Below are 13,917 nucleotides of genomic sequence, written 5' to 3' on the forward strand. Positions count from 1 at the left end.
AGCCCCACAGAGGGCTCATCCCACAGCCCTGAGTTCACAACCTGAGCAGAAATCAAGAGTCGGAAGCTCAACCGACTGAACCAACCAGTCTTCAGTCAAACTTCTGAAGAAATTACCTCTGTAAACTCAGAATTGAAAGAAAATTCAGTACTTGGGGAATCACTATTTTGCCCATGGGAATTTTGGCTTTATAAAAATACATATACACTTGAAATATTATGATCTTAACCCATTTTAAAAGTTATTTTATAGGGTTTGTATCTCATTAGTTAATTTTCTATTACTAAAGATTTACCCATTCTGAGCTTTAAGGATTGTATATGGCTTCATCAACAAAACTCAGGGTTGAAATTTTTTATAGGAAATCAGTCTTGGGTGCCTGGGTGGCTCAGTGGGTTAAGCCTCTGCCTTCGGCTCAGGTCATGATCCCAGAGTCCTGGAATTGAGTCCTGCATCAGGCTCTCTGCTCAGCAGGGAGCCTGCTTCCCTCTCTCTCTTTCTCTGCCTGCCTCTACCTACTTGTGATCTCTCTCTGTCAAATAAATAAATAAAATATTAAAAAAAAAAAGTCTTAAAATCTTTAGTGAATAACTGTGTAATCTTGAGTGAAAAAAACTAGTTGCAGACCTTAGTTTCTAGGTCTGAAAAATGAAGTAAGTGGCTTTCTGCATGCCTCACAGGAAAGTTTGCAGTTAAATGAGAGAATACCTGTCAATTACTTTTGAACTTTTCTGGGGGAAATTGCTGCATATATTCAACTACAATGTAATTAATAAAAACCCATAGTATTAGTTTTCTTTTTTTCAGTAACTTCCTCAACTTTGAAATACTTTGTGATTGCTTGATTTGTAATTTCTTCACTGCCATTGTGAATATACATTTTGTTTGCCAGGAAGAGGAAGTGTAGGGTGGAAAATAATTTGTACTACAGTGGAGGGTAGCAGGTCAAAGACTGGCAGAGTTAAGAATTGTGAATCATCTCTTGTGTGTTCTCAACTACATAAAGGCAATCTGCCCAAGGGGGAGGGGACAAAAAATCTACAAACCACACACTCCATCCAATCATGTGAAGACAAATCAGCCTTCAGGCAAATCAAATGTCCTCATTTAAAGTTTACCTGGATTTGGCACTCTGCCCATCTTTTCCAAATCTCTTAACAATATACTTTCACAAACAATTAAAAACATGCCTACTGAAAAACATATCCTTTGCACTGTTATTTTTAAAAAACATGGAACTCTTTAGCCCAGGGAAGATCATCCCTGGGGAAAAGGAAAGTTCCTTTCTGGGTTTGCAACATGTAAATACGGGATCAGTGGGTGGGATTGAGGTGTGCTCTGCACATAAATAGGAGCACAAAGGGAGCCAGCACAGCAGGAGGCTTGGACAGCACAGAGGCGGCCGGCTCATACGGACAGGTGGGTGGGGAAACCAGGTAAGACTCCTGACAAGACTCTCCTACAGGGCACTCGCTCTGATGACCTCGTAAAGTTGCAGGAACCCAAGGAGAGAAAAGTTCAAAGTAGTTCCCAGGGACTTGGACCAGGAATAATGGACTTTCCATCCAAGGCTTACTGGGGCCTCTCTTTGGGCAGAGCTGGGAGAGGGCTGTTTCAAGGTAATGCTTTCTCCCTCTAGAAACAAGGGGTTTAGGGTCGGGTGAGCTCTAACAGCGGGCCCTGCGTCCTCTGCCACTGTGCACTGGTCACCATCTAATTCTCTGCTCTCACCCACGGCTGGAGCACAGACTCATGGGCTTGACCAACCTCAGCTCGGACTGCCCGCTGGGAACTGCATTTCACGATTATCACTGCACCTCAGGAAACACAGTTCTGTCTCTCCATCTGCCATGAAGATATTCTTGTTGCATTTGCAGTCTTGAAATTCACGGCATGGGCTCCAGGAGGAGAGATCTGGCTGCTTTCTGGAAGCATTTAGGAGCAGGGACACTGAAACCTTCTGCAGGTTCATTTCCTGCTAAAGATAAGAAGACAGACGTACGGTGACCAGAAAAAGGGCTAGTTCCATAGAGTGTGTGTGTGTGTGTGTGTGTGTGTACGCACACACACATACACGTGTGCATCCAAATTCTCTCTCTCCCAGTTAGCATTCTGTTGTGAGGTGGTTCAGGCAGGACCCTTGCAGAGCAGAGTCTACTTATTCTGCAGGGAGCAGAGAGCTCCCTGGTCAGGGAGCAGAGAGCTCTGCAATGAGAATCCAATAGAATGAATCTCAGAAAGTGAGGCCACAGCAGTGTGTTTATATAGCAGGAGCAACAATAGGCTTCAGTGAGTCATCCTGCCAGAAACTCAGGCATTAAGTGCATCTTCCAACCGCTGAGTTACAGGACTATGACAAGGGAGCATGCCGCAAGAACCCTCCATGAGCCGCACAGATCAAATGCTTCACCCCCACGAGTCACGGTTTTTTCCTAACATAAAGAGAGGCTATTGCTATATATAAAAGACAAAAGCAAATGTTTGTTGATAAATTCCAAGGAGTTATTTGCCAGTTAGAGGTTATAGGTCATAGGTTTCTGAATCAACTCATATTTTGAAAGTACAATTAGGCTCACATCAAAGTTCCTGGGATGTGTGTGTGTGTGTGTGTGTGTATGTTTCTCTTCTATATGAAAAAGAAGTCTTTGTACTAAGACGGCTGGGAATTGCTGACCTATAGTACACATTCTTATTCGAGTAGAAAATGAAGCAAGTGTACCTTTGCTTTTTGTTTAGGTCTTCTTTCGAGTAAGACATATTGTGGCCACATAGTATGATTTGGATAGATGATAATTGGTCAGGTAAAGCCAAGGCATCATCGGAATCTGGTAGCTTCAAACGCTTTTTATAAAAAAGAACAAACGCTCAGCAAAAATTCCCACTCAAACTATCAGAACGTGAGAAGCTTTCCCACCTTAAAAATACCAAGCACTGATAGTCCATCCTGCTTCCTTTGCAGTTTGCTGAGGCCTATACCCATGTTAGCGAGGTTTTTGTGAAAGGAGTTCAGTCTTTGTCTTTCCTGGAATCCCACCTCTAATCATGCATGTGATGGGTAACTGTAGTGATCTGCCAGTGCAACTCTCTTTACTAGTTAGCAACTCCCTCACTCACTCATCAACCTTAACGAACCGTTCTCTTTCCTGTTTATGGACATCTGCTTTGTAGTGGTGTAACTTTTCTGAAGAATTAACTGAAATACTGGAAGGGGGAAAAAATTTAACAAGGAGATACACAGGGGTTGGTTTCTCTACCTTATAAGCCCCGTAGAATATTTTTGTGCCCCAAAACCCATGCCCACCATCACCTACCGATACAGGCCCATGGAGAGAGTCAAAGAATTGTTTCAGTAGAATAAACCCGCGTGGACATATTTTTGTCACCTCAGAACTAATAAATGGAATTTGAGTGAAAGTTACACGAGGGAGAGTTAGTTGGGCCTAAGTTTTCAGTTATGTGACAGAGTTGGCAGCTTTGAGTTATATAAGGATTCTCTTTACTTAGATCTTATTCTTTAATGGCAACGGCCCCATTTTCACAGAAGGCTAAAGAAGTACGTATATTGAGGGTGATTGTTTCAGGATGGGGAAAACAGGAGCCAGTGCTGCAAAATAGCAAGATGCAGAGGACTTGGTTCTCTACCCATCTCAGGAGGCTTCCTCTCCCTGAATTTCAGACTCTTCATCTATAAAATGAGGCGTGGGGAGTGGGAATGGAGGAGGCAGCCCCAAGGTGCCTTCCAGTGGTAAAATTTTTAAAATCTAAAATTTAAATGTAAATTCCCTTAAATGTAAAAGTGTATACATCTATTTTCCTAAAATACATCTATATACCTATTTCTATAGTGTAGGTTTCTGTGGAGAGCTCCCTCACTATATTTATATCTACGTGGGTCTGTATCTGTTGATGGATCCAAAAGTAGATAGATACTCACACTAGCATTCTTAGGAAAGGTCTGTGGAAGGGAGTGTTTCACACCAGCTGCATGTTTTCCATCTCAGCTAAATGTCAGTTCCTTTGTATCCCAGGGTCATGATACAGTCTAAAGACTGAGAAGGCTCCTAATTCCCTTTTGTTTCACTGATATTTTCCTTGTTGTCCATATCAGATTTGCCATGGAGAAGATCTCGGTGTCAGCATTCCTGCTCCTTGTCGCCCTCTCTTACACTCTGGCCAAAGACATCACAGCCAAATCAGGAGCTAAGAAAGACACCAAGGACTCTGGACCCAAACTGCCCCAGACCCTCTCCAGAGGTAGGAGTCCGCTTCCAGTCAGCTTTCAGTGCCCTTTCATTGAGAACCTGAGGCTTGGGTGCCGAAAAATATTTTTGAACTAAATTTATCAAAGTTGATCATTGTTTTGACTTTCTTTAGAGGGTTTTGCATCTGATTGGTATTCAGTATATATTTATTCCAGACTTTACCACTGCTTTTCAACAGCTTTAGTCAGAAATTATAATAGTTTTAAATACACCCATTCGTTTTGCTCTAGGTTGGGGTGATCAGCTCATCTGGACTCAGACTTACGAAGAAGCTTTGTACAAATCCAAGACAAGGTAAAGATACAGGTTACAGAGTTCTCTCCGAGCTCACAAGAGCACCCTCTAGTGGCACGTTGCTATACAAGAAATCCTGCTCATTAAAAATGACCCAATCTCTCTTTGGTCTCTTACAGCAACAAACCCATAATGATTATTCATCACTTGGATGAATGCCCACACAGTCAAGGTAATTTACTATTCTAAATATAATTTCCTTTGTCGGCTTTTAGCTATAGGGACAAGGCTCACGTCACTCATCTTTTTATCCTTAGCGCCTGGCACAGTTAAATAAGACAGTATTTATATGTAAGAAAAATGTATTTTAAAGTAACTTCAAATATTTCCATACTTTGTGCTAACCAGTGGTGCACATTTTGAAGGGGGGAAAAAAGCAAACTCTAGGATTCATCCTGACTTCTTGCTTTCTCTTGTAACCCATATCTACTATGCTAGCAAACACCTCCCAAATATACTGCTTTACCTCCCAAATATACCCAGAAGCCAGCCCCAGCTTGAAGGATGTGCAAACTGTGTGTTCACACAAGGCGGGGGGCCTGGAAGGTTTTTGTGCTGGATTTAAATCTCTGGTTGTTGCTGTCTTAATACTTGTAGAATTTTTTAATAAGGGGCTCCATAATTGTGGGGTTTTTTTTTTTAAGATTTTATTTATTTATTTGACAGAGATCACAAGTAGGCAGAAAGGCGGGCAGAGAGAGAGAGAGAGAGGGAAGCTGACTTCCTGCTAAGCAGAAAGCCCCATGTAGGGCTTGATCCCAGGACCCTGGGAACATGACCTGAGCTGAAAGCAGAGGGTTTAACCCACTGAGCCACCCAGGTGCCCCATAATTGTGTTTTGTCCTGGGATCCGTGTATCGTGTAGGTCCAGCCCCGGATCCAGCCACTTCTTACTGACTCCTTTCTACTGCCCTGATCCAAGCCAAGATTCCATCTGGTCTAGAATACTGTATCAGCCACCTAACTAATCAGCCCACACTCAGCTCTCCACACTGAAGCCAGACTGAGGTGGTTAAACATAAATCAGACCCTTTCGCTCATGTGTTCAAGTGGCTTCTTATCACAAGTAAACGAAATCTGAATTCCTGATCATGGCCTGCAAGGCTGGACATAACCTGGCCCCTGGCTATCTTTGCTTTCCTTCCTATGCTGCCTTTGTGTTTTCTCTACTCCCTCTAGCCTGGCCTTTGTGCAGTTTCCTCCAAGCTCATTCCTGCCTCCTGGCCACTGCTCCTGCGGCCTCCTCTGCCCAGCACAACAGACCCCCAAAATCTTCTAATGGATCATTCTCTCCTTTGATGTCATTCTCTCCTTTGATGTCACCTCCTCCGAGAGCTCTGCCTGAAACAGTCTAGAGCTCTTAAACCTCTTGCCTTGCTTTATTTTTCTTCGAAATACATATCTCCAACTGAAGTTATTAGATATGTATTTGTTTATTTATTTTTGGTCTGTTTCCCACAGAAGCATTTGAGCTTTAGGAAGACAACAAATTATTTTCTTTTTTCTTCTTCTTTTTTTTTTTTTCCATAAAACAGTTTGTACCACATGACGAGCAATAAATATAGGTTGGGGGGAAAAAATGGATGAATGAATGAATGGATGAAAGAATGAATGAGTGAATGGCAAGCATCAAAGGTAGTGAATGGACTAGATATTACTTCACTAATTGATTGCTAAAAAGGCAAAGTTGGATATTATATTGAAAATACAGTTCAGCTTAAGATATAACAGAGAGCAACAGTTTCAACCAGCGACGAGATGGATATTTACTGATTCTTTGGTCTATTCTAGCTTTAAAGAAAGTGTTTGCTGAAAATAAAGAAATCCAGAAGTTGGCAGAGCAGTTTGTCCTCCTCAATCTAGTTGTAAGTTCAGTTTTCGTCATCACAGACATTTCTCCGCGGCTCATTATGTGAAATGGATGACTCAGGTTTCCTATGCATGTTAGTCATACTGCACTGACTGGGGGCTGTTCCGGAGAGCTCATTTCACAGATGACAGAGAAAAAAGAGATATTTTACTCATCATCTATCTTGTCTGGCTGTGCTTTTATTCAGTAATTAACAATTCCAGGCTGTCTGAAAAATATGCTCTTGTGGTCAGGATTTTCTCTGTTGCTGTAAAAATGCAAGGTCTCTTTGCAGATCTCTTCCTGTGCTCTCTTCCCTGCAGTCCTGATGCTCTGCCCCCCCCCCCCTTCTTAGTCCTCTGCTCTTCTCTCCTGGGGAGTGACAGGTCCCCTGCTGTCTAAAGCACCAGCTTTAGCCTCACTCATTCCCACCTTACTTTGCCATCAACACCCTTGCTGTTGGCCAAGCTTTCAGTCCGCAAGGTCTTTCTATTCACAAGCAAACGGTTCCACCTTCCTTCCAAAGGGAAACTAGTAACAATCAACAACTCACAAAACCACTCTCTCTAACCCTAGGTCCTCTCCTGCCCTTCCTCCCCCCTTCCACCCACTACTTTCACTCTCCCTCTCTCTCTCTCTCCCCCCCTCCCTCTTCGCAAGCTGACAAACTTGGCTTCTTCAAAGAACATTCACAGCAGTCGTTCTTCCTCACCTTCCACAGGCTTCTCCTCCTCTTTCTACCTTTTAATATTAGTGACTTGGTGAATCTCTGCCCGCTTCTCTTCCTAATATTTTATATTCTTTTTAATGTTTTATATTCTTTGTGGACAACTTCATCTACATCTGCCTTTAATCAATGCCCACGCACTGGTAATTGCCAAATCTTACCCAAACAGGCAACAAGTTCCAACTTGTGTGTGCAGTTGTGGTCCACATTTTGCATTATTAGCTTAAACTCAATGTGCTCAGTGCTGGATTTATCAGCTTGGTGCGGGATTTTCCAACAGCTCTTCTTTCATTAGTCCGTGTTTCACTGAAAGTTTCATTCGAGATTCCACTCTTACTCCCCCGCAGCAGTCAAGAAACCCTGTCGTTCTAACTTCTAAATATTTTTGCTGTAGGCCACTTCCCTATAAAGTGAGGACCACTGTTTAGTGTAAGAATTTCTCCCTCTGCCTAGGTCACTACAGTATTACTAAATGGCTCCCTGCCTACAAAATAAATCCTAGCTAATCCCACATAGCCTTCAGGGTAATGACTCTAAAAACCAAACTGGGATCATGGTACTTCTAAATCCCTCCAGGGGTTCTGATCTATTTATGAACACAGGCAAAAACTGGCATGGTGTGCAAGACCTCTCACGAGCCAACCCCAAAAGGAGCTTTCTAGCATCTTCTCTCACCACTGCCTCCTGTGTCCTCTGTATTTGAATCCCCCCAAAACACACAGTCCTACCAGAAAGTGCTGTGCCTCTCCTCTACCTTTGGACAAACTCTTCCCATTGCCTGGAGTAACCTTGTGTTCCATGTACCTGACTCCTACTCATTTATCTATTTTTAATTTTATTTATTTATTTGTTAGAGTGAGAGAGAGCACTGTCAGGCAGAGTGGCAGGCAGAGGCAGAGGGAGAGGCAGGCTCCCTGTGGAGCGAGGAGCCCAATGCAGGACTCAATCCCAGGACACTGGGATCATGACCTGAGCCAAAGGCAGCCGCTCAACCAACTGAGCCACCCAGATGTCCCGTCCTATTTATTTTTTTTAAGACTTCTCCCTCCCTAAGTCTTAGTCCAATTTATATAAAGGGTTAAATGCCCTGCTTTGGTCACCCATCGCACCTGCATGGCCTCCATAATACCACACCAAGTGGATCCTCGGTATTCATTTTCCTACCTGTGTCTCTCAGCTGACCCATGTTCCTTAAAGATGAGTGCCACAGACAAGCGTGTTTGTTTCTGTAATTTTCCAAAACTGACCTGTTTTTTTCACTACTCTATTTCCCCCATCTCTCTCATCCAAGATGTCTTCCCCACATAACTGGAACTCCCTCTTTATTCTCCCTTCTTGAATTTTTTTGCTCATGTTCCTTCAGCTCTCTACCTCAGGTGCCGCACTGCGTTTGGCTCTATCTTATTTATTATTTCATGTGTGTAACTCACCTCCTCATCTGTATTATCAACTCTCTGGGGAAGAGAGATGCCTTACAGTATTTCAAGATGTCTCCCCCAGTAGAAGACATATTTCTGTTTGACAGTACCTGAAGAACAGACAAGCTAAAACTGTCTTTTTTTAAAATCTTAGTATGAAACAACTGACAAACACCTTTCTCCGGATGGCCAGTATGTCCCCAGGATCATGTTTATTGGTAAGTAAAAATGACAATGAGATCAAGCACACTGATAATTGCCCAAGCACTTTGCTAACTCTTCCTCGGAGTCCCCCTCCCTCATCTGCCACTCCATCACGGCCAATGTCACTGCCCCACCGTAGCAAGGGGTGTAACATTCCCTTATGTGTCTCAACATTTCTTCATTACAAAGTTCAAGCTTCTACCTATTTCTTCCTTTGTTTCTCATCTGCACATGTAAACTTATCTTGTCCCATCACAAGTACATCGAAGAGGGAAGCACCCTGCTAACTTTTAAATGTATTGCCTGTTTTCCTGAGAACCTCAGGCCGGTAAATTCTTATTTTTCATCAGGCGAACTTCCAATTGGTATGCTGGATTTTTCTTTCTGACATTTTTTGGTAATTATTTCTGGGCAAGGTAGGAATATGGCTGCCAGGAAAGAAATCAGAGGAGCCATGCTCCTTCCAGCCGCTGGTACTTTTCACATCCTGTTCCCTCTGCTGGAAAGCTTTTCCTGCTTCCCCCATGCACCTTGTCATCACAGTTGCTCGCTGACCTGGCACAACTAACACCATGTGCCCATGTGGCACCATGTTCCTCTCAGCAGTCATTCTTCCCTCAGTTATAATTTTGCATTTATGGGGTCATGGTATTTGTTTGTTTGTTTAAGATTTTATTTATTTATTTGTCAGAGAGTGAGATCATGCAGAAGCAGGCAGAGTTGCAGGCAGAGGCAGAGAGAGAAGCAGGCTCCCCACTGAGCAAGGAGCCTGATGTGGGACTCGATTCCAGGACCCTAGGATCATGACCTTAGCTAAAGGCAATGGCTTAACCCACTGAGCCACTCGGGCATCCCGGGGGTGATTGTTCAGTATCTATTTTCCCCTGTAGGACTATAGCTCTTTGTGGCTGGGGTTGCGTGATTTTCTTCTGACCATGCATAAATAAATCCATCACACAGCAGAACTCACACTGATCAAGTGGTTCGGGGCTGGGGCTGGAATCCAGCCAAGTCCACACTAAATGCACAGGACAGGGGAGAGGAACACGTGAAGGAGTGAAAAGCAGGAGGGCTGAACTCAAGCTAATTTTATACACTCAGTTACGTGAGGATTTAGAAAATTGAGAACGTTTAAATTGGGACTTTATGGGTCATCTTGTGACACTTTGCGCTAGAGTTCTTTTTATAGCATTTATTCCTGTCTAAGGGCATTGTAACCCACATTCCATGCCTTCCAAAAGAACCAACTAGAGCTCAGGAGCGCGGACACCGGCTCCAGATTAGAATCACCTGGAAGATTTTAGAAAAACAAGCTGCTGGGCCACACCTCAAACCAATTAAATCAGAATCCTGCTGGGAATGGGAGGCAGGAGGTATTTCTTAAAGCTCTTCAGGTGGTTCAGGGGGGCAGCTTTGTGAGTCTAGGGTTGGGTGTTTCAAAAGCTTTTCTTATGTTAATTTATCGCAAAGAGTAGACCGTGTGTTTGTATCCTCTGCACTAGCAGAAGTATAATAGGTTTTAAGTCTTTGTTGAACAAATAAATGTCTGCTTCTTGTCATTAACATCAGTGGGGCCCATTTCAACATTCTGAAATGACAGATCATCCGCTTAAGTACCAGGGCCAGACTGTGCACACAGCCAACTGGGTCTCACGTGCCTCCACCATCTGATTTTCAGGACATGCTCTTTGGGCCTTTTCAAACCTCTCTGACAAGAGAAGGTTTCTAGGTCTGCATAGATCCTAGTACCTCCCTTATCGATATGCCTTATTTTAAAAATGCCTTCTTTTCCCATAAGTGGATAACTTCAAAATAAATATAAAACATGGAAAAATGGATTTAAAACACTAAGGACTATCATAGGTATGCATAAAGGAAGACTCCTAAATCTTTGTTTTTTAAATACAGCTAGATCACAAAAAAGTAAAAAACAGAGAGGGGCCCTATGTGCTTATTTGAACTTTGCTGCCATTAATGGTTTGCATTCTTTTATTCATTAAAAACAACCTTTTATTTCGAGAACTAGCATTGGAAGTCGGTTTCTAATTAGCTAGGTTGCTCCTGGTAACAGGCTGTGATTACAACATAAGCATTTCAAAAGTTCAAAATGCCTTAGTATAGAATGCCAGGGTTTTCACCAAAGCACCCAACATCCCCCTGCCAGTATGTCTTCTTCTGTTTTCAGGTTGCTATAGATAGGATAGCAGGGTTCATAACCTTGGCTACAAATAGCATTGTGCAGCTGTCGGGGGCTCTGGGCCCTGCTTTGGGGACTGGCAGCCACAGTCTGGGTTGCCAAGTAGATGGACTAGACCTTCATGAGGGGGATCACACGCTGTGTTCCTTTCATTGGCCATGGACAAGTACGTGGGCTTCCTCGCGCAACAGAGCTTCCTTGGAAACGTTGATTCCATTCCCATTTGCTTTTTCATTGTAGACCCATCCCTGACAGTTAGAGCTGACATCACTGGAAGATACTCAAATCGTCTCTACGCTTATGAGCCTTCAGATACAGCGCTATGTAAGTGTCGCCTCCCGTGAACGTGTCTTGCTGTTGCACTTACAGTCCACGATGAGGAGGAAGGAAGCTGGGCTCAGACATGCAGAGAATCAGTGTGACCCCAACTAGCCTTGTGCCCTCAGGCAAATCATTTTCACTTTGGTCTCATTTATTTAAGTGAATAATTTGTGAAAGAGTCTTTTGATTGGGTATCTTTTTCTCTGGGAGGATTCTATAACCATATTACCTGCTTCTCAAGGTTTCTTTTTCTCTGGGAGGATTCTATAACCGTATTACCTGATTCTCAAGGTTTCCTCAGGCACCCTGTCGTAAAGAGTCCTACGACAGAATAAAGTGCAATACAGTAACTGTCCTATTACACGAGTAATAGGAATCTTCAGGCCTTCAGTATTTTTTCCAAATAATGAAAGTAAAATGATATGGTCCATTTGGTGATGCTGAGTTTAAATTCAATTTTAAAGATCAGTAGGAAAGATGGTTCCCAGGAGCTGGCAAGATACTCACTATCCCCAGAGTTGCCAAAAAATGGAAAGGAAAAAAAGTTAAACTCAGAGCAGACAGAGCACCTCAATAGGAGACTGTACCTGTTGTGGTTAATAATGAGTCCTTCTGGGAAGACAATTGGGTTTGTCCTAAGAACCAATTCAGCTCAGTGACTAGGGGGCCTGGAACTGTACTGCCCAATATGTGAGCCATGAGCTCCATGTAGCTCTTTAACATCATGTTAATTAAAATTTAAAATTCAATTCAGCAGGCACACTAACCACTGTTTGTTCTCAATGCACAGGCACTGAATATTTTTGTTCATCACAAAAATACCTGTTGAGTGGCACGACCTCCAACAGTGTGCTGGGGAAGCCTAGAGGCTGCATCTGGGCAGCAGCAAAGATGCTCATGGTCCATTAGAAATGCCTCTGGTGGGTGCGGGGAGGACCAGGGAAGCACATTCCAAGTACTAGCCCTTCTCGAGATAATGGCCAGTCTTATAGAAATAAGACTTTGAGCTCTTTAAAAGCACATATCTGGCACGGGTAATATCACAGTGCTTTGGTAGAAAAGACGTGTGAGAAATATTGGGAGAAAACTGGATTGTAGTAAAAGCCATGTCACATACTTTCAGAAAAAAATGTTTAACAAAATTACCAACAATACACCCTATCATGAAATAGCGCCCCATTCAATAATTCAAGTTTAGGGGTTTACTAGAGCTATCGGTATAATTCTGGCGATATCTTGACCTTGGCAACTTTTTCCCTGTTAGTGCTCGACAACATGAAGAAAGCTCTCAAGCTGCTGAAGACTGAATTGTAGAGAAAAAACATCTGCAAGCTTTTCCCTCTGTGTCCGGCCCTGAGACTTGGATCAAGAGGAGATCCTAGAAGACTTTGGAGAATGCAGGCACACTGATGGACATGCTGATTAGATTATGGTTATTGTTACAACAGATATTTTTTAAAAATCTGGTCTCAAGTACACCTGTATGAAAATAATATTGCATACTAGCATAGTAAGCCATGCTTTTTAAAAAAAAAAAAAATTAAATCCTTTTGAGGTATTCAGACTGTTGTTGTCACCCCTAACTTAGTCCTTCGGAGAAAAGCTATTCAGTTCATTCACCCAACAGGACTTTTGTACACATGAAATGTTCAAAGAGGAGACAAAACAGACTTAACTGGAAGTAATGAAGACCAAAGTCAAAGTAATCACTTCACTATAGAGTTTCTCAGTGGGTGACGAGAAGTAGGCATGAGCTTAGTCAACAGAAGTATCAAAACAGAAGATGTGTTAGTGCAAAAGAATGTGTAGAAATGCACCCCAAGATCAGGTACCTCCTTGGAGACAGCCCTTCCTACCCTGACTGGAAACTCCTAGGTATACACTTCACTTCAAGAATTAATTTTAATTAGATTTTGTACAACTGAACCCTCTCAGGGTAAGTCTTTACAGATAGCTTTCTCTATCAGAGCCCTAATTTAGTGAAAAGGTCATTCAAAGAACATCTGTACCCATGAACGTAGCCTAAAGAAATCCTAAGAATTCATCTTACAGTACATTTGGTCTCTCAAGATTTTAGAGCACTGTCCTAGGATAAATTTAGCTGAGTTGTTCCCCTCTTCACCAAAATGTGACTAGCTGGAAGAAGAGCAAAGGGTAATGACATCATGTCTACAGAGCAGAGGTCAGAGGTCTTACCTTTGAAGTTGAGAGAGGTAGTGGCATCGAATAGGGGAGCAGCTTTTGCTACTTTCAACTCTTGATTCTGAATGACAAAAATTAGAACTGTGTGTTAATTTCTTCACTACATATTTAATATCACATTCATTGTTACATGGAATTGCTTTTTTACCCAGCCCTGCTGACTTCTTTGGTCCACAAATGGCTGTGGTGGGCTGCACGATGCTTTGAGTATTGAGGTATTGAATAGCTACTTCTTGTCTTGACAAACTTTTCTTTGGCATCATTATCTTTTCCAGGGCAGAATATACATTTTAAATTCTTTTCTCTTTCACAGTACTATCAAAAATCTATGTACTAACTAATAGTTCTGTGCACATATGGCTGATGTAATGACATACAAATCCTCAGTAAAAATATCGGCAGAGGGATTGGGCTCTCTTCTTACAAGTGGGTACATATGTTTA

At 42.5% G+C, this 13,917-nt stretch overlaps 1 protein-coding gene across 2 annotated transcripts; it reads left to right on the top strand.

The window, feature by feature from the left end:
• The first annotated feature begins 1,361 nt into the window (after window positions 1-1,361).
• On the top strand, window positions 1,362-12,834 carry AGR2 (anterior gradient 2, protein disulphide isomerase family member). Of its 2 annotated transcripts, none has more exons than XM_059395713.1 (8): window positions 1,362-1,419; window positions 4,109-4,254; window positions 4,493-4,556; window positions 4,676-4,728; window positions 6,348-6,421; window positions 8,705-8,768; window positions 11,192-11,275; window positions 12,537-12,834. In XM_059395713.1, the coding sequence occupies exons 2-8, from the start codon at window positions 4,116-4,118 to the stop codon at window positions 12,584-12,586; spliced, it is 528 nt and encodes a 175-aa protein (XP_059251696.1). In that variant the 5' UTR covers window positions 1,362-1,419; window positions 4,109-4,115; the 3' UTR covers window positions 12,587-12,834. The 2 variants fall into 2 exon arrangements, with proteins under 2 accessions (XP_059251696.1, XP_059251695.1); XM_059395712.1 differs by having other exon boundaries at window positions 1,372-1,436.
• Window positions 12,835-13,917: the final 1,083 nt, after the last annotated feature.

This window comes from Mustela nigripes, chromosome 4, assembly GCF_022355385.1.
Source record: "Mustela nigripes isolate SB6536 chromosome 4, MUSNIG.SB6536, whole genome shotgun sequence".
NCBI classification, from domain to species: domain Eukaryota; kingdom Metazoa; phylum Chordata; class Mammalia; order Carnivora; family Mustelidae; genus Mustela; species Mustela nigripes.

What these genes read in the sequence shown, in the direction of transcription:
- AGR2 (XM_059395713.1), top strand. Translation starts at nt 4,116, where the DNA reads ATGGAGAAGATCTCGGTGTCAGCATTCCTGCTCCTTGTCGCCCTCTCT. An exon ending in TTGTCCTCCTCAATCTAGTT is followed by an intron (nt 6,422 to 8,704) that starts GTAAGTTCAGTT and finishes TTAAAATCTTAG; the next exon opens with TATGAAACAACTGACAAACA. An exon ending in CCCCAGGATCATGTTTATTG is followed by an intron (nt 8,769 to 11,191) that starts GTAAGTAAAAAT and finishes TTTTCATTGTAG; the next exon opens with ACCCATCCCTGACAGTTAGA.